The sequence below is a fragment of the Sorex araneus genome, chromosome 5, assembly GCF_027595985.1.
Source record: "Sorex araneus isolate mSorAra2 chromosome 5, mSorAra2.pri, whole genome shotgun sequence".
In the NCBI taxonomy this organism is placed as follows: Eukaryota; Metazoa; Chordata; class Mammalia; order Eulipotyphla; family Soricidae; genus Sorex; species Sorex araneus.
The window spans coordinates 50,403,627-50,429,374 of record NC_073306.1 but is presented as its reverse complement, the minus strand read 5'-3'; the positions used below and the strand labels follow the sequence as shown (position 1 = coordinate 50,429,374).

Genomic DNA, 25,748 nt, shown 5'->3' with positions numbered 1-25,748 from the left:
CATTTTCTTTTATCTTTATCAACTTGATAACTGAAAAGTAACTGCTTATTATTCAGAGACTTTCTCTCTGGTTCTTTCAGAGGAGTTTCAGGGATAGCTATAGAGCCCATAATAATTCTTCCTGTTCAAGGAACCTCTGGAAAGAAATTTAAGTGCCATTGGCAGGATTTTGACAACAATCTAAAGTAGAGCAGATAAACAAGTTGCTAGGCTATTTACTACTTCCCCCACCCTCTCCATGCATACTTCCAGGTTGTACTGTGAAGCTATACTAGCAAAGAAAAGCCATATTCTCCCATCCAAATACTAACCAGGCCTGACCCTGCTTAGCTTCTGAGATCAGGATATCAGGCACTATCAGGGTGGTATGACCATAGACCAAGGGTCATAGTCTATGTGTAGTGTTTGGTCTTGACTTAAGTTCAAGGATAGGGCAGAAAAGAATAGCATGAAACTTTTTGAAAGCTCTAGGCATAAAGCCCAAATAATACTCCTGCAACCTTTTAGAATTCATAATGGTATCTGTGGCGATGCTTTATCTGAAATCTGAGATTCCAATCCAAACTCTTTCGGCTAAGTATGGGTGATCCCTCTGAACCAATTTATCTATCAAATAGAGCCAATTATACATCCTTATCCCCCCACTTCCACTCTTGTAGTTTTATCAGAGTTCCTAAAGCAAAAGAAAAGAAAGAGCTTTATACTTAGGAGTTGCTTCTAAGGGTGGCTGAGTGCTGGCAACTATAGAGTGGCAGGAAATAGGTCGTAGCTGAGAACCCTTTTCTAAATTGTATTCTCACCTATAACACAAATGCTAACCTGAATTTTTTAAAGGTATTAGTACTGGTGATTGGCTTTACATTGAGATTTATTTAATGTAATCCTCAAGTCAACCTACTGATAGTGGAGAAACTGAAGTTTACACAATAGAGGTACATAGTAGTGATAGGGAGAGAGGGATAGGGATTCAACGTTGGGAGGTCTTCCCTGGGGCATAGGGTGAAAGATGACAGTTGATTTCCCCAGAATGTCAATTATACTGTGTGAATTATATGCATTCAGCATTTTTCCCATTAATCTGACAAATATTTACTGAGCACTTATGTTAAGATTTGAAACGAGATTGATGAAATTTATTTTGGTTTTTCTCATACAATTTCTGCAGTACAGATGTTTACTAATCCTTTTTACCTAACCAAAAGCCAACCTACCTACTTTTCTTTTTTTCTCTACTTTTCTTTTTCTCTTTTCTTTCCCTCATTCATCTAGGCCTTGTTTCAAAAAAGAAACTTAAAGACTATGGATGTGATGAGCAGCAGAGTACCTGCTTGTATGTGAGGCTTTGGGACTACAAAAGGGAGGAAAAATTAAAAATGAAAAAGGATCTCAGGAGGCTGGAAGGACTGTTTCAGTGACTTGAGGGGGAATGAGTGGGGTGTGCGGGAAGGTCAGCAACCTCAGCTTATTTAGGTTGTCAGGTAACCTTAGATGAGATGAGTTACCTCACCTCTCTAACCCTGTTTCTCTTCTGTAGAAGGGGGATAATTATGACAACAACGACTTCATAGAATTCAGAAAAATTACACTAGGTGCACATAGAGCAGCTGGAACTATATCTGGCAAATACTAAAGACACTGTTATCTCCTGTAATCCTCATAGGAATCATTTTACTGAGGAGGAAACTTGAGGCAAACCAGGAAGAAAATGTTGCTTTTCAAAGGTCTAAGGCAATTGACTGGCAAGCTACTCGTGGTGTATTAGATATGCCAAAAACAGTAACAAGTTTCATAATGGAGACGTAAATGGTGCCCACTCGAGCAAATAGATGAGCATTGGGATTACAGTGACCAGTGACAGTGAAGGAAATTGACTTCAGAACTTCTTTTCTTGAGTAACTTGGCCAATTTTCCAGGAGTTGAAGAGTACAACCTCATTTTAGAAGAAAAAAATGAGATAAAGTATCCAAAGCAAGTAGAGAGCAAATAGAAGCTCAATAAATTAGTATAATTTTAATTGTTAGAATCAGATATGCCCCCTGAATACCTTGGAATACCTTCAAGAAACCCCATCCTCCATTCATGTACTTCCCAGGGGAAGCTGAAGGCAAGGACTAGGAGTCTATATTATCTCTACTTTTGTTACAGAGAGAATAGGGACACAGAGACTGTTTAGACAATAGATGTTTATTTTAGTTTTGACACTTAAACTAAAATTTTTACCCACTTTTTGAAATTTTTTTGGTGTTTTGAGCTACATCTGGCAGTGTTTGGGGGGCCATATACACAGTTTGGAATTGAACCGCAGGTCAGCCACATGCAAGGCGAACACCTTAACCTCTCTACTATCTCTGAAGTCCTGACCTACATTATTTTTAAGTACAAAAAAAGCAATATAAGATCCATATAGAAAACTTGGAGAAAGTGAAATAGGAAAAAGTTAAAACCTTGCCATTTTGGCGCTGGAGCAATAGCACAGTGGGTAGGGTGTTTGCCTTGCACACGGCCGACCTGGGTTTGATTCCCAGCATCCTATGTGGTCCCCTGAGCACCATCAGGAATAATCCTGAGTGCATGAGCCAGGAGTAACCCCTGTGCATTGCCAGGTGTGACCCAAAAAGAAAAAAGAAAACCCTTGCCATTTCAAGCACTTACACAGACTGTTGACATATGGGTATTTGTCCTCAACATTTTTATTGAAATAAAAATATAACATTTTAGAGAACCATTAAGTATTTTGCTTGTTTTTGTTTTGGGGCCACACCCAGCTGAATTCAGGGTTGTTCTGGGAACAACGCAGTGCCAGGAATTAAACCAGGGGTGGCTGCATGCAAGGCAAGCGTGTGCCTACAAGGCTCGCACCTCAACCATGAAGTGTTAATGAGAGATAAGAGGAAGGGCTGCTCTCAGATCCTCATGTCCAGTCGTGTAAGCACAGTAACAAAACGGCACTGGACTCTACAGTGCACAATCTTCAGAAACAGACAAGGCAGCTCTGGCTTTTAGCATTTACTTCTTCAGTGGTCATGACCTTTACTTCTCATCAAGCCAATGGAAAGAATCGTGTTCTTTGGGGGTGGGGGGACAGAAGTATAGGGCAATTGGAGGGATAGGATGAGTTAATCTTCAGAAGAGCAGATCATAGTATCTGGAGCTAAAGCATTTGTTAACCAAAAGTAACCAGGGTTGGGCGTAAAGGGATATGATGAGGTGAATAGAGACTGGAGTGCATGCAGGAGGCATCTCTGGCAGTGCAGGGCTCCCCAGTCATCATGACCTCCCAACTCTGGGCCAGGGAGTAGAGGCCCCTTTCCCACCCTCTAAAAGAACTGTGTGAATGTTGCGATTCCTGGCAGACATTTCTCTGGACTTAGTTACTAAAATACAGAAATCCAAAACTATGCTGCTGCTGGTGCGGCCTCCTGACCTCATATCTCTTCATTCTCAGCAATGGAAAACAAATTACCAAATGCTTTCTTTTCAGCAGATCGACTTTAGCGGGGAGAAACTCCAAATCAATAATAGTGAATTTTTTGTTTAAATATTGAATGTAATCAAAGTAAAGTGAAAGTAAAGTGAAATTTACCAGTTACACATGTGGGGTGGGGGGCTGGGGAGGTGGGGGGAAGGGGGGAGGTATATCGTGATTCTTGGTGGTGGAATATGTGCACTGGTGAAGGGATGGGTGTTTGAGCATTGTATAACTGAGACTTTAACCTGAAAGCTTTGTAACTTTCCACATGGTGAATCAATAAAAGAATTAAAATAAATAAATAAATAAATAAAAGAACTGTGTGAGGCTCAAAACCCCAAAATAAATAAAATAAATGGGAAAATAAAACCTAGGTGAGGGGCTGGAGCGATAGCACAGCGGTTAGGGCGTTTGCCTTGCACGCGGCTGACCCGGGTTCTAATCCCAGCATCCTATATGGTCACCTGAGCACCGCCAGGGGTAATTCCTGAGTGAAGAGCCAGGAGTAACCCCTGTGCATCGCCGGGTGTGACCCAAAAACCAAAAAAAAAAAAAAGAAAAGAAAACCTAGGTGATTTTATTTTGTTATTATAATAATTAATATTTTTTTTTACCAAACAAGGTTATTTTATTTTTTCTTTTCACCACCCTGTTCTTTGGTCCCTTTTGCCTGGATGCTGACTGGAGCGATAGCACAGCAGGTAGGGTATTTGCCTGGCACGTGGCGGATGCTGGTTTGATTCCTCTGTCCCTCTCGGAGAGCCTGGTAAGCTACCGAGAGTATCCCGCCTGCACGGCAGAGCCTGGCAAGCTCCCCATGGTGTATTCGACATGCCAAAAACAGTAACAGCAAGTCTCACAATGTAGACCTTACTGGTGCCCACTTGAGTGAATCGATGAATAACGGGACAACAGTGCTACAGACAGTGCGACAGTGCCTGGATGCCAAAGAGTCAGGCATAAGATACCTTGTCTTCTCTTTGCTGACCCTGGCATGCTTGATCTAGCGGGCACTTTGGATGGATATGGCAGATTCTGTCAGCTGCAAGGCAAGCTTTAGTTCTTCAGCAGAGCTGCTTACCTTCTTAGGCGCCCAAGAGAGATGAGAGCCATGGAGCAGTACTCCCTCAGCTGAGCTCTCCAGCAGTGCTTAGGATCACCCCTGACGGTGCTGGCAGACTGTATGTGATGTCAGCGATAAAACTGGGATCAGTGGGGCTGGAGCAATGGTACAGTGGGTAGAGCACTTGCCTTTCATGAAGCTGACCTGGGTTCGATTCCCAGCAACCCATATGGTCACCCGAGCACCGCCAGGAGTACTTCCTAAGTGCAGAACCAGGAATAAACCCTGAGCACTGCTGGGTGTGACCCAAAAAAGCCAAAAACAAACAAAAAACTGGGATTGGCAGCTTTACCCCATGTACAATCTTTCTGGCCCTTAATTTAGTCCTAGAGAGAAGAGAACTGAGGCACTCTGAAAGAAGGCAATTAACTGCCCATTCATAGAGCTAGTTAGTGGTCAGGAGACAGGCAGAACTTTAACTCAAGACAATCCCTAAATTAGTCTAGTTCTGTAAGAATAGAGGCAGAAGGATATTTTAAGTTTCCTCATTAGTTTTGAAGTCAAGTGGGACAGAAACAACAAAAAAAACTTTCCTGACAATTACTGAGCTATGTCAGTCTACAATGGCACTTCACATACACGGTCGGATTTCATCTTTACAATAACCTCATTTAAGGAATACTATTTTTAAGGAATACTATTTTTAAATCAACTTTAGAGGGAGGAAACTGAGCTTCAACAAGTCTAGGTCATTTACCCAATATCACGAAGCTAGTCAGTGGTTGGAATGGGATTTGAACTCCAGCCTATCCATCTCAGAACAGAATCAGTTAACAGAGGTAACTCTTAGAGCTGCTTGCAACACACAAACACTAAATAAATAGCAGCCATCATTATTTACTGTGATTGTTGTGAATATAATAAAATGACCTGTGATTGGCTGAACTGTTTTTAATCTCCTTGACTAAGAAGTCAAGAATTAGACTTCATCAAGGGGCTGCCTAGGTGACAGGGAGTAGGAAAGGGGTGGGAGTGAGAGCAAAGCCTGGGTAGTGCCTAAAACCTTGGCATCTCTGAGTCACACAGTGAAGGCCTGGAACAGATCCTGCCTCCTAACTGGAAAGCGGAGTTCCTATTGAAGGAGTCAAGCAGGGAACTCGTAAGCGGCCTCCCGATGGCCTTTGCCTACCTGGCCTGGACCACTAGTCCCTCCATCTCATCCTGGATGTCTAAGGGAGCCATTCTGCCCTGTGATGTGAGCCTCTGCTGATCTCTGCAGATGGGTGCGGGTGATTAAAGAGGTAGGATCCAGAGGGAGAGGGAGAGGACCCATTTAAAGAATCCCAGCGAGCACAGACACGCCACCTGAAATCGCAACCTCCACCTGAGCATGGCGAGCATGACTCACTCCCACAGTGCTTCACCTCGCGTTGCAACACAGCTGACAGAAACTCCGCAGCCAGCCAGGAGGCAGGCAGACTGGCACATGGAGAAGTGTGCCATCCTTTGGTCTGCAGTAAGCTTTACAGCTACAGCTGACACCAAAGGACCCTCCTACCACCTATTAACCTCTGTGAAGTGGTGGGACACCCCAGCCCTGCTCCCAGAGCAAAGGCCCGCTCCAGCTCTGCTGCTTTCCGGCCTTGTGGTCTGAATAGCTCGCTTAGTCACTTAATACCTCAGTTTCTTCATCTCTAAAAGGATAATAAAAGTGCCTATCTCATGGATTGTTCTGAGGATTAAATGAGATAATACAGGGAAAGCTGAGCTAAATGTCTGGCACATGGGGTGGATACAGCACTTATGTGTGGTTTTAGGACACTCGAGGGGGGGAACAGGACAAGTTCTTTGCTTGCGTGAAGTTCACATTGCAGAGGAAAGGGAGGTAGACAATAAACAATCACAAATACTAGCAAGATGTCTGAAGGATTCTGCCGAGAGCCAAAATACAGCCGTCTGATTGTCACTGGATGTCTTCTTCTACAGGGCACCTGGCAGGAACAGCCAACTCGAGGAGGTGCCTTTAAGAGCAATTATGACTATTTATATTCTGTCAGGGTCCTCTGGGCTGCCTCCAACACAACCTCCTTTGAGGAACCACCACTGATAGTTCTTTGGAAAAAAACAAACAAACATAGTATTCCCTCTCCATCCCAGACGGACTCCTTTGAAATCTAAGTTTACCTTGAAAACCTCTGTCAAAATTGGCAGCAGTAGCTGAAACCTCACCTTTCCCTGAGAAAGGAGTGGGCCAAGATAGGGCTCTCAGAAAGACAAAGAGATAATTTGCCAAAAAGGAAAGGGGAGGGGGCAGGACAGAAAGGTAGGGTGGGGGTGGGGCGGGGGGGGGGAATAAAAGCTACCAAGATCTTTGGTTTAGGTTTAATTTCAAATTAGTCTCAGTAGACGCTCAAAAAAAAAAAAAATGCCCTAGCATTCTCTTGTTTGTGTTAGTGGATCTTCTGGGTTTACCAAGTTTGTTCTTCATAGAAGACAGCTCAGCACCATTATTCCACAATTAGTCTACAGGGCATCTGATTTCTCCTTCCAGAGCAGGCCAGAGTAGCTTCGAGTTTGTGAAATGACCAGGTAGCTAAGGCTTCAGAGGCGGCCGACTTTAATTTTTCCATCCGTTCTGTGTGGACCCGAGGTATGTAGTTTGCCCACTTCTCATTCAGATCTGTATCACAGCAAATAAAAGGTTGCTTCCCACCCGACTCCCCTCCCCCCACCCCCGCCACCGGCACACTCACACACACCCCGATTGTAAACTCCAAGACAGTGACCCCATAGCTTTTTTTTGCTTCTGTCTCCCCAATACTCAGAGTAGGGCTTGGCACACAGTAGGTGCTCAGAGGATCGAGACCACTAAGCAGCGTAAGAGATAGCCGGAACAGGGATGAGACGGCTGCGAATTCAGTAGCCTGTCCCTCACTAGTTTGTGCCCTTGAGCAAGTCACTTTACCTCGCTGGCCTCTATTTCTTCACCCATAAAGTGTTTAAATGTGTGTGCCTGGGAGAAACAGGAGGAAGATAATTTCTGCTACAGATGGTTACTCTGAGAATCAAAGAAATCACTTGAATAATTATAAAAGTTTACTCAGAAATAAGGTTGTCTTTGTGGGGAGGAACCCTTTATAAAAGGAATCTATTCAGAGCCCCCCTATGGGAAGAGCTATTTCATCTTTGGAGAATTTCCCCATGGGTATGAAGAATTTGAAGGGTTGAAGAAGGAGCAAAAGAATGGCAGGGGAAATGTTCCCGGGTGTCCAGAATACTAGCCAACAAACAGGAATCAGAATTTCTTTTAGCCAAGTATCTGTTTGTCCCTGTACTTTTCCTCTACCTATCTTCTTTCCAACATTTTTTTTTTGCTCCCTCCCTCCCTCCTCCCTCCTCTCCACCCCCCACCCCCTCATCAAGGAAGGAATTGGCCAGCTCCACCCCTCCGGCCCCCCATGGCTCCACCCCCAACTCGGCAGGCCAAGAGTTAACAGCTGCACCTGTTGAGGTATACCTGCTGTCTCCGGCACCTGTACCCACAGCCAATCAGCGCCAGCACTGTCGGGAACCTACCTGTCAGCAAAATCCCGACACTCAAACCTCAACATAAATCAAACACTTCCCTGGGCAGGGAATGTCTGTGTCAGGGGAGAATTAGAGCCGACCGGTCAGCAGAAGCCTTGGAGCCTGGGAGCCTGGGAGCCTGGGAGCCTGGGAGCAGGAAGATGTCGAATGAACTTGAGTGAGTAAACATCAGCGGATGCCTGGAGCTCGCTGAGCAGAGGCTGGATGGGGTTTCCAGAAGAGGGAAGAACGGGGAGGCCGGCGCCAGGATTCACAGAGCAATTTGTAAGGGTAAATGAATGGGCTGACGGTCTCGCTTTGGCGTGTCAAGGCAAGCCCCGTCTCAGGCTAGTGCTGAGTGTTTCCCTGGGAAAGTAGTTTTTTTCCCTTTCTCTCCCTGTTGAGCAGTTTCGAGCCAGGTACAGAAACATGGGACTGAAACTATGAGGACTTTGGCATTAGTTTCTGATCCTCTCTGAAGGGGCTGGGGAAACCAGACAGTCCCACTCCTATTTAGGCTTACTGTTGTCATGTCAAAGGGAACTTCTCTGAGGTGGTTCTAAGAGCTGTCTTAAATAGAGGGTTGGGTTTCTTTAAAGGGACTTGTTGGGCTGGAGCAGTCCCAGGTGGGGAGAATGCAGTGTGGTGGTTCAATAGATGCCCTTTGTGGTCAGTTTGATCAGGTTCAAGTCCAGCTCTGACCCTCGTGGGCTGTGTGATTGTGGATATCGTGCAATTTACCTGAGCTGTATTTTCCGCATCTAGAAAATGGGCACAAGAATGTTTTGTAGGAATTCTTGAAAGAGTTAAAGGCTGTAAAATGCTTAGCAGAGAGTCAAGGTCTGAAGATGCTTTCAATAAAATGTGGTTGATTTTATTCAGAGGCAGTTCTAAGGCTCAGGAACCTGAGATGTGGTTTTCAGTGAGGTCATCTCTGTTGCCTGGCGGGTTACAGGTGCCTTCCCGCCCACATCTGGGATTCAGAAATCCCACTGGTGGATGCCAACCTTTACCACCTGCTTAGAGTTCAGAGCTCAGAGAAGGTGGATGTAGGCTGGGATTCTGAGCTGCTTTAGCCTGGTTCCGTGAACTGACTGAGTCAGGCTTCTAAAATAGATTCTCCCTTCCTGCCACCTTCGGTGAGTGGTGGGCAGAGACAAGGGTTGAATAATTTTTGTCCTGACTACCTCCCAATAGATTGTTTTATGAACTTGAACCTTAAGCCCAGCTGCTAATGGGTCCTGACTACAAAGATGGTTCTGGTGAGATTCTCCAGGACTTGGGTGCTCCTGTGTCGGTCAGCTCTGTCCATCACATAATCACTATGGTTCACAATTCCCTGGAGTTGACAATATGTTGAGCATTGGACCACAATGAGAGCAAGGGCAGGGGCCTTCCAACAATGGGGTTTGAGTCTCAGTTCTACCACTCATTAGTGGTGTGTCCGTAGGTAAATCATTTCACTGCTCCGAGTCCAATTGCCTGCCCTGTAAATTACAGCAACCACAGAACCTAACTCATGGAGCACTGCACTGCTGCTGCTGTAGCACTGCTGTCCTGTTGCTCATCGATTTGCTTGAGCGGGCACCAGTAACGTCTCCATTGTGAGACTTGTTGTTACTGTTTTGGGCATATTGAATATGCCACGGGTAGCTTGCCAAGCTCTGCCGTGCAGGCAGGATACTCTCGGTAGCTTGCTGGGCTACCGAGAGGCACGGAGGAATCGAACCCGGGTTGGCCCAGGTTGGCCGTGTGTAAGGCAAATGCCCTACCCGCTGTGCTATCACGCCAGCCCTCATGGAGGGATTGGGGAATTCAACAACTTGAGATAAACTATTGTCTCAGAGGCTGGTAAGAAGTAAGCGAATAATACCAGAGCTGCTTCATATAGAAATAACAAATGAAAATGTCTGAGCATCTTGCTTTTCTATTTTTCCATACTTTGAAAAATCACACATACACACACACACACACACACACACACATTCACAATCAGAGACTCTGTTCCACCTAATTCTGATTAGGGGTGACTCTCAGAAGCTGCCCTGTTAGAACAGGAAGATTTCCTATTGTGTCCTTAAAGATTTGGGTTTGCAGTGGGATTTCCAAACCCTTGAGACCTCTTTTTGCTGTGGGTTGGGGGGAGGGGGGACAAGTGCCTGCCAGTAATTGTCACCATCTGAGATTACAATGACAGAGCCTCAGTGCCTGGGGGCCCAATTCCCCCTACAACTTCTCTGGAGGTGGGGGGTGGGGAGGGGAATGACGTAAAGTGTAAGGCCAGTAGTTTTAAAGTGTTGCTGCTGAATTCCCCACAAAGAAACAGTGCCAAGTTTGAAGGGCACACTTTTGGGGACCAAGAGAGTAGGGCACTTGGCTTGCATGCAATTTTGTTCCAGGTATGTTTCCTCAAGCCCCTCCAGGAGTGACCACTGAGCACAGAGCCAGGATTAAGCCCTGAGCACTGTCAGATGCCCCTAGCCCCCCCCCAAAAAAAAAAAAAAAAAAACAGACTTTAGAGCCCCTAAAGAATAGCCAATTCTTGCCAGCACAGAGGGAAAGGCCGGACTGGCATCTTGACTAAATTCTAGAGGAGACAAATCCCTGTCCTCAGTTTCCTCACCTTGTCCAATACAGACTAGAAACACCCACCTGGCAAGGGAATGAGCCGCCCATATGTGGGCTACCGGTCCAGTGAAGGAGCCGCATAAACACAGCGCCCTGTGATGGACCTCCGCTGGGAGGCCTGTGATGGACCTCCGCTGGGAGGCCGCGCTGCCCAGGCCCAGGGGAGCACGGAGGCCAAAGCAACGCAGCGCCCAGAGGCTGGCAGGTGGAGCTCACAGCCTTTCATGTGGTCGGGCCCAGCGCCTGGCTGGAAGCGTCCACCAGCCTGGAGGCCTCCGCCTGGCATCTCCAGGGCCTCCAGCCCTGGCTTTCCATTGTCCCTAGGGTAGGGGCACTCGCAAGGGATCTTGGGTCGGCTAAGCCTGGCTTGTCTTAAGCTCTGTGTGTCCAACGCACCCGCTGCTCTTGTCCTGCCCCTAGAATAGAAGCGGGCTAGAATAGAAGACAAACCGATGGGCGCTTAGTAGGAGGTCGGTCAAATTGCAGGAGGAGAGCTGGAAATGAGTGAGGCGCGCCAGGAGTCCCCTCTGAAGCCCCGCGATCTCGGCAAACTCCCACCCCAAGCCTAAAATCTTCTCCCTCCCCCAAGTGGCGGGGAGGGCTAGGGGGAGGGCCAGAAACCCCGCAGTCAGCGTGCGCCGACCTCCGCGCTGCTGCATCTGATCTCCCGGAGCGCCGGGCTCCAGACGGCCTGGAGCGCTGAAAGAGTTAACCAGGAACGCCTCCCCGCTGTGGTTTTGTGGTCGAAACCATGATTGCCAGGAGCAAATTTTTGTCGTGCACAAGGTGTGTTATTAAAAGTCGGAGTTACGCTGTTGGTGAATGAAAAGTTAAAAGCCCTCATTAAGCGTGGGCTGTAAAACAGGCGGACTGGGCCGAGAGGCCGCGACTACCCTAACGGCGGCGGCGGTGGGTGCACGACGCTCCCCGAGGCTCCGGGCGCCCCGCGGGCAGCCCGCGCCCTCTGGCTGCCTGGCTGGTGCCTGGAGCCAAGCTTGTCTACCAAACAGACGGGAGGGAGGCAGGGCCGCAGCGTCTGCCGCACGCTCGCTGTGAAAGCTCGTCCTCGGCTCAAACCAAAATAACAGCCAAGCGTTTATGGAGGGCGCGCGCCGCAGCAGACGCTGGGTGCAGTGCCCGGTGAATACATCAGCTCCATAACTCTCCCATAAGCCCCGAGGCATGCGAGTCCAGTTTTGCAGAGAGGGGACGGAGCTCACCCTAGAGTCCAGATCGAAATGGGATTTTCACCAGGCTGGAGCGATAGCGCAGCGGGTAGGTAGGATGTTCGCCTTGCACAGGGCCAACCCGGGTTCGATTCCTCCGCCCCTCTCAGAGAGCCCTGCAACCTACCATATCCCACCCGCTAGGCAGAACCTGACAAGCTACCCTAGGCATATTCCACATGCCAAAAACAATAACAACAAGTCTCACAATGGAGACGTTACTGGTGCCCGCTTGAGCAAATCCATGAGCAAGGGATGACAGTGACAATGAAGTTCTTCACTGAAAGCCCTCCCCACCCCCACCCCCCCCGCCCCTCTTGGCACTATTTTCTGTCTGCGCACATATCATAGGGATTATTTTTGGAGAAATAACATTCCCCCCCAACCTAAGTGGGTAGAGTGCTTACCTGGCACACGACCTCCCTGGATTCAATCCCGGCATCCCATATGCGACCCCCCCACCAGTACTGCCAGGAATAACTCCTGAGCACAAAGCTAGGAGTAGCCTCTGAGCATGGCCAGGTATGGCCCCCAAAGCGCAAATTAAAATGGTGAGCTCAAATCATGCTTCCCAAACCAGCACCCTCACCTGGGAAATCGTTAGAAATGCAAATTTTTAACTCCACTCTGTACTTTTATTGGTCTCCACTAACCTGCCTGATAGTTTCTGAATCAGCTGAGTTTTGGTACTGGATAGTTGGTTAATTTTTTTTTTCTTTTTGGGTCACACCTGGCGATGCACAGGGGTTACTCCTGGCTCTGCACTCAGGAATCACTCCTGGCAGTGTTCAGGGGACCATATGGGATGCTGGGAACCGAACCCAGGTCAGCCTCGTGCAAGGCAAATGCCCTACCTGCTGTGCTATCGCTCCAGCCCCAGTTGGGTGACTTTTGGATGAGCTTCCTGACCTCTTAAGTGTCCATTTCTTCTGTGTAAATGGTGATAGTAACACCAACCTCACAAAGCAACTGTTATTGTAACCCTTGGTAAATGGTGAACAAATCATTGAGTGAATGGAAGGACATAATACCCTGGAGTTATTTCATGGAATTTTACTTCTTTAGAAACTTAAGTGGATGAAAGAGAAGAGAGTCAGAAGAATTTGGGGAGAGAGACAGAGAGAAAGCCAGAGAGAAAAGAGGAAAGAATTTTTCAAAGGAGAGAAAGTGAGTTTCTGTTATCATCAGAAAATTGTACATAATTAATTTAAATGCAACTGAAGCATTGGTTGGAACTTGACGGCCTTCATTTTGCCCACCTGGATCCAGAGAGGAAGTTGGCAGCATTTGCCCTTCTTATCTGGGAATTCCCTCTGCTCTGGGAATCTCCACATATCTTCTACTAGAAAGCAATGTCTCGTATACAGGAGTAGAGGTAGACTGACTTATCATATATTTTTTCTGGGATCTACCCCACAAAGTGAATAAAAATAATGATAACAATATATGCTGCACTGTGTTGATCATTATTAACAGTCATACCTCAGAAAGTTGTTGTAAAGATAAAATGACTGAAATTGTTTGCCACTAAATGGCAGCTGGTAAACTGTCCAGTTATTCAGTGAGGTTAGTGCTTGCATCTTCCCCTATTCAACAGATAAGAAAACTAAGGCACACCACTAGTTAGCACAGAGCTTAAGCAGGAAAGCCAGGTCTGGGGCTCACCCCTAACCATACCAGCTCACATTGCCTCATACAAACTGAATTACCATTGAGACACACTTCAGGCACCACCAAACCTACTAATGAAGCCCCCAACAGGGCCCTTAGCATGTGAAAAGGCACATTTCACAACCTATGCTTCCAGAAAACCAGATGGGCCACTGGCAAGCAGAAGAGCCCTGAAGCTTACTGTCCTGCTCAGGGAACACCTTGCATGGGACTGACTAAAAAAATGAGTCCTGGGTGAGCAGTTGTGGCAGGGCCTCCCTCTGGGTAATTAGCGTGATTGATCACCCTTGATGAGGCTGGGTGGCTCACAACAGGGTTTGGCAAGTATTTGGGTGTATCTATCTGAGTGTCAACACCCAGCACAGGCAGCCCCTGGAACTCTAGTTAGGCTGGAGGGCAGGGGGCCCCAGATCACTGGATCTATTCTGTACCAGGCACCTCCTTTGGTGGGGCTGAAGCTAACCCCCTCAGAGGTTTTCTTCCACCTTCTGCAGAATTGAGTAAGAGGCCTGACTTTTTCATCTCTGAATTACTGAGATGCCTTTGAGATAGGGCCGTGATTGAAGGGAGTTCTGGATGGGAAGCTGGGAGACTGGAGTCTCAATCCTTCTTTATGCTGTATATCCTTAGGCAAGTCACACCTCTCCAGCACAGAATGTCTAAGATCTCTTTGACCCCAAACTGTAGGGATTCTAACAGTGGTGAGAGGCCAAGTCTCACTGAATGACTGACACTTTAACTTAATCTCATTGGCACTTGAAGTGACTCAACCAGAAAGCAGTGAGCCTTTGGAGTCCAAAAGGACTTATTGGGGTGAAACTATACTAGCCTCATTCTAGGCTTCCTCTGTCTTGGTGCTCAGAATGATGCATGATGAAGTCAGGAGACTAAGAGTCTGACTGGGCATGGAGCAGCTGGCACCACACCTCCCCGTGGGCCCAGAGTGAACAGCTGGGGAAAGGCTGGCAGTTTGCATATCCCCCCAGGCTGGGGACAGGAGGCCTCCGGAAGTGAGGCCTATTAGACAGGCTTCCTCAATTCTTCTCTCTTGATCGTATATCTCACTGTCTGCCAATGAAGAAGCCAGGATACAGAGGCTCAAAGGCAACCATCTTGTGAAGGAAGGTTCTCCTTGCTGGAAGCCAGAGTCCTCTGTTTTAGGCTGGCTGTCAATGGACATACCAGCTGGCTAGCCTTAGACAAGCTTGTCGCCCTTTCTGTAGCTCAGTTTTTCCTGCTTTCAAATGGGGAGAGTCATACCTTCCTTTCCTACCTTACAGGGGCGTTGTAGGATCAGAGGTGATGACAAATGATGAGAAGCACGTTGAAAAATACAATACTCTATGCAAATAGGAGGGATTATCAAATCTCAGAGTTGAGTTTCCTCCTCCGTGGGCTGGTCTTCCTTGAAACAAGGCAGTATATGCAAAGAACCTGGCTCACACCTGGCACACAGTAGGCGGACACTTTGGGAGCTGGCCCAGGTTCATGACTTCCATCCTGCCTCTCCTGTCATCTGGAAGGTCTGATATTGCCCTCACCCATCTTCATGCTACTTTCATGCTACTTCTTCCCTCCACCCTTCTCCATCAACACCCAGTCACTTCTCAGGGTTCAGGAGGGTCAGAGGTCCCCCTGCTGCTCTTCCTTCAGAGTTTTCTTCTCAGGTATTAACTGTTTCTTTGCTTTTGCGGTTGTATCTGTCTTGCTGTCACTAAAATGAAGCCTCCACGACCACAGGGACGATCTTGTTGTGCTATTCACCAAGGACAAGGCCTGGCAGAAAATATAACTTGGTGATGACTGGTTGGTTAGATGGATGGATGCCACCCAGAGCTATTGGTTGATGTTCTGCCCCACCCCCACCCTTTCTTCTACATCCTTCCTTAGAAATGAATAGTTTGTTTGAAAGTCAATAGCTATATAGTTAATTCCTCAGCCAGATCCCAGGAGACCTCACTTTGTAACCCTTGGCCAGTTCCCTGAAACAAGTCACCTAACATCTCTGTCGTCTATTTCCTGCTCTGTAGAGATAATAACACATCGCGTATGTTGGAAGGCTCTGAAAGATAATGAATGTGAAAGTCAAGGCAAGGGGTTATTACACTGTCTCTTTTTTGTTTTTGACACAGAACCTGGTTCACAGACAGGAGGCTTGGGGAAGGTGTTAATTTAAGAACCTCAGGCTGAGTCTCCCCTTTACTCTCATTTGGGGGTTCTGGGATGATGATGGTGATGATGGCTGTTATTTACTGAGTGATTATTCTCTGGCAGGCTCTAGGCTAAGCACATTTCTTATTTAATGCACTTAATTCTCCTAACAACCCATGAGATAGCCTCACACTAAAGTAGACAGCCCTGGTGACTCCATCACATGGCTGTGTTCACAGCACTTATCACTAACTAAAATTAACTCATTTACCACTTGTTTATGTTCTGTCTTCCCCAATTAGACTCTGAGTTCCATGGGAGCAGAGCCTTATCTGTTTTATTTTTTGGCTGATTCTCAAGTGCCTAGAACAGTCCCTGACTGATGCAGAAGACACTGCAGAGAGCCATCTAACAGATGAGGACAGGCTCAGAGGGGCTAAGTGCTTTATCCTTAAATACAGTCCCTGAGTCCATGGGGCTATGACCCTTGCTGCTACTTCCTTCCATGGCATTGCATGTTCTTTTGCATTCTGCTCTGGTGAAGACCTGGGATGAAGAAGACTGTCAGGGCCAAGTCTTCTTCTTTCACCTTCTTCCCCATTCCTCTGTGGCCTTCTGATAGTGAAGGAGCTCTGCCTTGGACAGAGATACCAAAAGTGCATGGAGACCCGGGGGAAGGTAACTGTATTGGAAGGGAGTTGCCTGTTCCTGCCTCTCGGTCACCATTAATTGAGCCCACTCCTTCTTGGAATGCCTTATATAGCTTTCACTTACTGGGTCCTCAATCTTCAATTCCAAATCTTGAAGAGAACAAGAAGCCTAAAGTCTTTGCTGGATTTGACAAACAAATCAATGCTGATCTTTTCTTCAGCAAAGATTTCCTCGGAGGCAAAGGCTTTATCTTGGGATGTGAAGTCGATCGATAGTATGCAAAAGCATGGGGCCAGGACACTAGGGCTCCAATTCCTGGTGAGAACCCCTTTGAGTCATCTTTCTTTCTTTTAGGCCCCCTTGCCTTGTATGTAGGATCCATGTCTGCCTGATAGCAGAGAATAGGTTTGGTATATTCCAGAGGAGAGGGATTTCCAGTGTAGGAAAGGAGACCTGTTTATATAGGACTTGAAAGTTCATTTGAGAGTCCAGCTGGCCCACGTTCCACTGAGCTTCTGCCACTTACTTTCTGAGTGATCTTGATCTGGTAATCTTGCTTGTTTGAGTCTCAATTTCCCTAATATTTCAGCTCTATTTTGCAGAATAGATGAGATGACACAAAACCAGTTGGGATGGTGTTTGTCTCTTATAAACTTAAAAGTGTGGTAGCAGTTTGGAATCAAGGAATCAGGGAATCAAGCTGGGATCCCCATGGAATGGAGCAAGACCCTGATAGCCAGAAAAACTCAAGGGAACAGCAGTCATTGCATTTCTTTGGTTCTTTATTGCTTTTTCCCCTACCATTTACTTCTAAACTTGTTTGAAGTAACTGACAGATCACCAAAACTGATAATGATTACTCTCCCTGTCTGCAAATTGGACTCTAGGTCCAGCTCTGCCACCAACTTGAAGAGTGACTGTATCTTACTTATTCCACTTTATAGAACCTTAATGTCTAACTCCAAACTGGGCCCAGAGTAAAATGTATCAAGCACCCATGTAAACACTCACTGCTTGTAATCCTACATGGTGGTGCTTTTTATCAGACTCATTTTTGGGTTTGCACCACTCTCGGTGTTGCTCAGGGGTTATTCCTGGCTCTACACTCGGGAATTACTCCTGAGGGTGCTTGGGAACCATATGGGATATTGGGATCGAACCCAAACCAGCCACCTGCAAGGCTAACAACCTACTGATTGCATTATCACTTTGGTCCCAGGCTCATTTTTATAAATGAAATATGGTGCTAAGCACCAGAGGTCCCAGCAGACCCACAGGTAAGCATTGAGCAGACTTTCCTTGTTTCTCTCCAGGCTCTCTTGGTTTGAGACTTGCCCTTAGACTGGGTGTCTGAGGGAAGTGCAGCAGCCCCCGGGGCTTGTTCTGCACATTCCTCTAATGCTAGGTTCAAGAGGCAGCCAGGGGAACTGTCTTCTGGCCTGTTCATCTCATGGTCCTTGATTTACAGCAGCAGAAACTCAGGGTGTGCCTCCTTTTCTATGCCCCTGTAACAGGAAGGTTTCTGTCATTCTTCTTCCCTGTATGACAGTTCCCTCCCTTCTCTCAGGGCCCAGCACCCCGCACTCTGGGACCTGATGGATGGGAGATGTGGCACCTGGATAACCCCCCAGGAAAGTGCCACCCACTCTCTGCCTGGGTGGGGCCTGACTGCTGTTTCTAGACTCTGTGTCTGAGGATGTCCTGCTGGAGCTGCAGGCAACGAAGGCCATTTACTGTGGTCTGACTTGTGAGGGATCTCCTTGCTCACCAACTTCCTGAAATTTTATTTGCTTGTTTGTTTGTTTTTGTTTGGGGGCCACACCCAGTGGTGCTCAGGGCTTACTTCAGACTCTGCATTCAGGGATCACTTCTGGCATCCATGTGGGGTGCAGGAGGTTGAACCCAGCGACATCTATGTGCAAAGCCAGTGCCTTACTCACTTTTCTATCTCTCCAGCCCCATCTGTTTGAAATTTGACCATGAAAGCCTGTTTCTGCTGCTGTAAGGATGGACCCCCTTGCAATTATGGGAAAGCATGTGGCGCACAGGAAAACACTGGGGCTCTGGGGCTCAGCAAGCCTGGGTTTCAGCCCTGTCTGGGGTTATCATGGACTCGCTGGGTGATCTTGGACATTCTTTTTCTTTTTTTTTAATCCTCTTTAAGCCTCAGACGTTTTCATCTGTGAAGTGAAGCAGTGAAGCACCCTGCACTGCTCATGTAAGGAGCAGCATGAACAATCAGAGCATTCTATGTTACAGTAAATGGCAGCTAGAATTGTTCCTATGTCCTGAATATGAGTGAGTCCCTCAGGATCACCCAGATAGTGGCATGTAAATGATAGGAGGCCAGTCATCATTGCTGCATACTTCACTTCTGAGGTTCTCTTCTGCTTGTTTGTTTTTGTTGTTTTGGTTTGGGGCCATACCCAGCCCTGCTCAGGGGTTACTCCTGACTCTGTGTTCAGGAATCACTCCTGGTGTTGCTCAAGGTCCCATATGGGATGCAGGGGATGGAACCATGTTTGACTGCATGGAAGCGTCTTACCTGCTGTACCCTCTCTCCAGCCCCTCTGAGGATCTCTTTTCTCAGACTAGCCATCCTATCTTCTTACCTACTCCCTGTCCTCGATACACTCTCTGCTCTAAAATAAACACGGCTGGAACTTCCCCATCTCTGTGCCTGTTCTCGTGATCAGGAACATGTCCCATCCCAATGATTCCCAAAGTACAGTCTCCAAATTGTCAGCCTCAGCATTACCAGAGAACTTGTTAGAAATGCAAATTCCCAGCCACCTCAGATCTGAGTCAGAAACTCTGGGGGTGGGGCCCAGAAATCTGTGCTTTAAAAGGTCTTCCGGGACATTTAGATGCAACTGAAGTTGGAGAAAATTATTCTGTATTAAAGCAACATTCTGCTTGAACCTGCATTTTCCCTGGGTCACTCACTCACTGTCAGGGATCTTGGGCAACCTCCTCAGCATTTTTGAGCTTTAATTTTCTCAACTATAAAATAGAAATGGTACCTACCTTAGTGAGCTATTGTAAAAATTAATGAAAAAACATCAGGAAACTGTGTACCACTATGGTCATTAAAGATTAACTGTTATTTTTATCTTATTTGGATTTTTTATCTTGTCCTGGGGGTCACACCAAAACAGTACTCAGGGCTTACTTCTGGCTTCGTGCTCAGGAATCACTCCTAGCAGGGCTGGGATGGGTGGTGCCTGGTCAGCTGAGTGCAAGGCAAGTGCCCTACTCTTTTCTCTCTCTGGCCCCCAGCTTTCATCATCTTTTTTCTGCATCCCCATCCCCATTCCATGCACTTCCTCTTTGCCCATTTCTGAGTGACAAAGCCTTCGTGGTGAGTGTTGTCAACTAAAAGAGTTTCCTTCTCTGAAAACCCTTTCTTGATCTCCTTCCTTTGGGTCCCTGAGACATGGCTTTTAGGTCAAATACCTTGGCTTATTAGTGTAGCACTCAATTTCTGCCTTATACTTCTCCTGGCTTCTGAGCCACTGCTTGGGTCCTCTGTAATGAACTTGGTCTGCAGTGTCATTACCAGATACGGGTTCTGCCTGTGGGCCTCCGGGCCCAACTCTCTGCCTCTCCATGCTCTCCCTCCCACTTGAAGCGATCCCTATTCTTCCTTACCATTTATAGTCTGGGTGAGAACTTCCTGAGCTTATATGCTGGAGGTTTTATTCTTTGCAGAATTCCCCCTCCTTGTTAGATTCACCATGAATAAGTCTCAATCATGAAAGAAAGAATTTATTGAATCCTCTCATGCCTTGCAAATTTAGGATTATAGTCTCCAAGTCATAGAAGAAGTAGAGCCCCCAGCTTCTACATGACAGGTACACAGCATCCACAGGGCAGCATTTGGTATTAAACCGAAGCAGTTGGTTCCTGAGTTCAGGTAGTTTCCACTGCCTGATGCTATCCAATGGTGGTAGAAGGAGCAATTTCAAATTTTCTAGGCTGACAATTTTCTGAATTCTTGAGTATTAGTCTTAGGTTTCCCATGTGTAGAGCTTTCTCTTAGTCTAAATAAGATCTTCTTTACTTGCTTTCCAGTTTCAGGTCTGTGAGGCTGCTAAAGAATGAACCTGTCAACTTCCAGAAGTTTCCTTATACTAATGAGGATGAGGCCTGGAAAACTTACTTGGAAAACCCTTTGACAGCTGCCACAAAGGCCATGATGAGAGTCAACGGGGATGATGACAGCGTTGCAGCCCTGAGCTTCCTCTATGATTACTACATGGTATATCCCCACTTCAGGACATGTTCCCCTTTGAATGAATGTATCTCTGCTTTCACATCTCATGATTCAACAGCCCACCATGGTCACCTTCAGTCCGTCTGCCTGGGCCTTTACACTTGCCCCTCACTAAACCAGGCTTTTGGGTATCAGGGTATTCTCTTATTCATTTACTGAGAGTAGGGCAAGACTTTCGTGGGTCTCCTGTGCCTCCTCTGGGCACCATCAGCTTTCACCATCACCATCCTTGACTCTGTCCTTAGAGATGATCTATTTGTATATTTCCCTATGAGACCAAACTTCTAAAGGGCAAGAACAATTTCAACATTGTTACTATGTTATGAGGTACCCCATACTGACTGCCACACAATGTTCAATGTGAACTGATTGAAGGGGCAAATGCCTTGGCCAACTCATGCCACAACAGTTCCCTCATCTGCCATTTTCTTTCCATTCCAATCTTTTTGGTCACCCTACTCTGCTGTCCTCACCTATGTATTACAATCCCATCTCCTGGGCCACAGCTGCTTCCCCTGCTCCAGTCACTCCAGGCTTCTTCCCAAAGCCCACCCACCACACCATCTTTCCATGTCCTGAGTGTCTCTCAAGTCTTCCCACCTTTCCCACCTGTTTTCACTGCAATATAGACAACAACTCTAATTGTTGTCAGGGCATGGCCTTGACTATCAATTTTGGACAACAGGATTTAGAGCCTCCCATGTCTGTTGAATGAGTGGGTTTAAACCAGTCATCACAAATGCAAAACACAGATGGCATTACCACCCCCTCCAGTGCCTGGGCAACTATTGATAATGGAGTGCAGCCAACATTCGCACTGAATGTTTTCTAACCCAGTACATCAGGCAGTTCCTACCCTTCTGCCTCAATTGTCACATGATAGCAATATCTCTGGCTATCTGTGGATCAGATAATATGGATTATGGAGTCCAGGAGACTTTTTTTATATTTAAAAATGGGGGAGGGAAGCATGAGGAGTCTATTGTTGACATAATTGACTTAAATTCCCTTTATGAGCAAGCCCTCAAATTTACAAGTTCAACAAGCATGTTATCTACCATATTCCAAGGAGGAAGGCCAACTCTTCGTATAAATTCAGAGGTCAGGTGAGGGAAGTAGTGCCATAAGAGAAGATTTTCCTCTCCCACCCAGTTAACTCTGGCTTTGGTTCTCATCCTGGCAAGGTAGATCCTCTCTAGAAGAGATAGCATTTGGCTCAAGCCAATGGTAAACAAATTTGAATTGGCTGCTTAAGCCTGGGAATGTGGTAGGAGCCAGAACTTACAGCTTGAGGTTAAACCAAAAGATTAGATCCAACACCATCTCCTCTGGGTGAGAGGCTGTTCTCCAAGCCAGAATGGCAGGGCGGGGCTCTGAAGGTGACACCTGCAGTGGTTATAGAGAAATACACCCACTTGGCTCTTCCTTCCCCAAACACTGTGGATTCAGAGCACCTTGTAGAGAGTTAGCATAGTTACACAGTTTAATGGAAAGAGCATCCAGTTGAGAGATTGAGTCCTGGTCTGGCCACGAAGTGGCAATGTGGTTTGAGGAAATATAGTCCTAAAGACGCTTACTATGCCTTCCTATCAGGCACCTTCCTGCATGCGTCCCCATGGGCTATGGCAAAGAGCCCAGGCACTGGGGGTGGTGGGCTATGTTGGAGACCTGGTCCTGGATTTTTTTTAAAGGGGGGAAATAATTTAGACTCTCTAAATTGCAACAGTATTGCAATCAAAATCATCTGCAGCAACATTTACATAGTGTTTTCCAGGTGCTGGTTTAAGCACCTACAATAATCCCTGGGGTGGTTATCACTATTATCAATCCCTTCTTTGCAGATGGGGACAGTGAGGTCCAGGGAGGTTCAAGCATTTGCCCACCGTCACCCAGCCAAGAAGTGACAGATCTAGTAGTTAAACCCAAGAAATCTGGACTCAGAGTCCTTATTTCTAACCACTAAGACCACAGAGCCTTGGATTTCCATTTCCTTATCTTTAGAGTGGGAATAACCTTAGTAGATATCGCAGAATGATACTGAGTTAGAGAACGCAGGAACACCCTTTGTTAGGAGCTTTTGCAAAGAAGATACATTATTATAAAACAAAACTCTCCTTAGTAGCTTGACCTAGGTGTTTAGACCCCTATTTGGCCTATAAAGATACTAAGTTTCTGAAAGATTATTTTTTTTTTTTAACCAAAATTCCACCTCTCTGTAACTAGAACTTAACCCAGGCCTGTGTGACTCCAGATTCCGCAATTCCTCATTGCTAATAATCTTGGGATTCTCCTTTGCACTCTTTCTTCACTTGGGTGCTGAGATTAAATAATGGCTAAAGCTCCTGCCAATTCAAAGACTGGTCATTTCTCCCAGGGACCCACATGGCTTATCTGCCTCATCAAGTCTGCAGGCAGGGATAAAAGCTCCTACCACAGCCAGCTCTGACCCAAGAGCCATGCATGAAATCTTCCTTCTTCTCCCCAGGGCCCCAAGGAGAAGCGGATACTGTCCTCCAGCACAGGAGGCCGGAACGACCAAGGAAAGAGGTGAGCTGCACCCTCCACCTCTCTGCCCTTTTTTTCCTTTCCTCCTGTCCACCTTGAGCCTCCTTAGTCACTGGGCACAGGATTCTTTTAGGGGGCCAATGAAAGTACTCAAGTATCTTTTTTTCTTTTTTTGATGTTACCAATTAAAAATAAAATAAAATAAAAATACAAAATAAAATAAAATAAAAACAGTCATTGGTAGCACTGTCGTAGCACTGTCGTTGTCAATAGTGCTACGCCAGTGCTACCAATGACTGTTTTTATTTTATTTCATTTTTTAATGTTTAATGGAATCACTGTGAGAGAAACCCTTATAAACCCTTTCATGATTATAGGAATATAATTGTAAAAGGTATTTTTAATGTATTTTATAAAATAGGGGTCCTCAGATGATATCAAGTAGAAACTTTAAAATCGTCATCATTACCACACACACACACACACACACACACACACACACACACACACACACACACACACCAGCTACAAGCAGGATTATTGTTTCCTGCAAATAAACCTCAAAGTCACAGCAGTGGCAAGGCCCTGGGGGCAGCTTTCCTGTCCCAGCTCCAAAGCCCTCCTCCTTGGCTTCTCATGGGGACAGAGACCTGGGCCTGAGGCTGTTCCACCTAGGTCCCTGGCTACTTTCCCTAACTCCCTTGGGCCTCTGCCTGGTATTCACGCCTCTGGCCGCTGATGTTTCTTCCCCTGTGAAAGCAGCTCAGGTCATGAACGTGGCAGGCAAGTTCTTGAAGGACCATCCCGTCTTCCTCCATCTCCTCCTTTCCTGCCACTGGGTAGGGCCTGGGAGCTTTCTGAGCTCCTCTCTGCCCTTGGGAAAATCAACCAAGGCAGGATTAAGACAAAATGCCAGTAGAAGCAGGCACTGACATGCCTGCAGCTCTCTCGGGCTTTCTCCAGGCTTTGGTATGGGACCTTTCTCAAAACTTTGCAGAAACCCTAGATTTGATCCAGTCACTACAGAGGTTCTCATGCTCCTCTCAGAATGACCATAAGCACTGCACAGCGGGTAGCCTCCTTGAAAATTATATCAACTACTTGCAGACATACTCCCTTGATCTCTATAATTTAGCTGTTTATATTTGAGATCTGACCCTGGCTAAGACAGATATATATTTTAAATGGTCAAGTATTGTCACAGGTAATGTGACCCTGGGCCTGAGCTTGGTCATTGCTGACACCTTCCCTGCTCCTTCCTGTGGCACTTTGGCTGGCTGTGTGTCTTGCTCATGAACCGGGAGGCCCTGCCATGGCATAGGATGAAAGGTCAGTGTGTTGATACGAAGATCAGAGAGGAGACCCACTGCCTCACCTCTCTCCAGGTACTACCACGGCATGGACTATGAGATGGACCTCTCCCCCCTTGAAAGCCCCACACATCTCATGAAATTCCTGACCGAGAATGTGTCAGCCACCCCAGAATACCCAGATGTGCTCAAGAAGAATAACCTGATGAGCTTGGAGGGGGCTGTGCCCTCTCAGGGCAAGGTGGCCCCCCTCCCGCCGGGTCCCAGCAAGTTGGAAGCTGGCTCCGTGGACAGCTACCTTCTGCCCACCAGTGACGTGTATGACAATGGCTCCCTCAACTCCTTGTTTGAGAGCATTCACGGAGTGCCGCCCACTCAGCGCTGGCAGCCAGACAGCACCTTCAAAGATGACGCACAGGAGGTGAGACCCGTCCCCCACAGCCCCCACGCATCTCTGGGCACGTGAGAGCGTGTGCAGGAGGAGAGAAGATGTGAAGAGGTCATGGCCTGGGGAATCTGTGGGAGAAAGACCTAGGCCTGAGCTGGGCTGCCACATTGCAGTCAGGCTGGATGCAGTCTGGACCGTGGAGCCTCGTGGCCTGCAGCTAAGGCCAGAGTTGCCTGAGCATGGCCCTTCATTGTCTCTGCATTGTGTTTCTCTGCAGTCACTACTCTTCCCAGATATCCTGAAAGCATCTCCGGAACCCCCGTGCCCAGAGGATTATCCCAGCCCCAAAAGGTAACTCAGGGGTTACCTGAGTGGCCCCCAAGGGAGTGGTAAAGAACTGATTAAGGACAGACACTGCCAGTGAACCCTGGGAGACAAAGTGGATAAACAGGGAGGTTTGGGGGCTCTTTTATAATAAGAGAAGGAAACTAGTTCTTTATTTGTTTTTATTTATTGTTTGGGGTCACATCTGGAGGTGCTCGGGGATTACTTCCAGTTCAGTGCTTGCAGGACCATGCAGTGCTGGGCACTGAGCCTGAGCCTCCAGCAGGTAAAGCCTGTGCTCAGCGCATTGAGTTCTCTCCCTGGCCTTGAAAAGAGAAATTTCTGTATCCCTTCCCTGGGTTGTGATGGAGTTGTAGCACAGTGGGTAAGGTGCTTGCCTTGCACGCAGCCCACCCGGGTTCAATCCCCAGCACCCCATATGGTCCCCCCAAGCACTGCCAGGAGTAATTTCTGCGTGAGAGCCAAGAGTAAACCCTGAACATTGCCGGGTATGCCCCA

The 25,748-nt window shown here is 46.9% G+C and overlaps 1 protein-coding gene across 1 annotated transcript in view; it reads left to right on the top strand.

Annotated features, from left to right (window-relative positions):
- The first annotated feature begins 8,242 nt into the window (after window positions 1–8,242).
- The window catches only part of GRHL3 (grainyhead like transcription factor 3), a 33,736-nt gene continuing 16,230 nt past the window's right edge, over window positions 8,243–25,748 (top strand). The window contains exons 1-5 of the mRNA XM_004603446.3: window positions 8,243–8,277; window positions 20,501–20,687; window positions 23,188–23,249; window positions 24,593–24,938; window positions 25,183–25,256. Of these exons, the coding sequence (XP_004603503.1) occupies window positions 8,261–8,277; window positions 20,501–20,687; window positions 23,188–23,249; window positions 24,593–24,938; window positions 25,183–25,256 (686 nt within the window). The 5' untranslated portion in view covers window positions 8,243–8,260. The remainder of the gene's footprint in view (window positions 8,278–20,500; window positions 20,688–23,187; window positions 23,250–24,592; window positions 24,939–25,182; window positions 25,257–25,748) is intronic.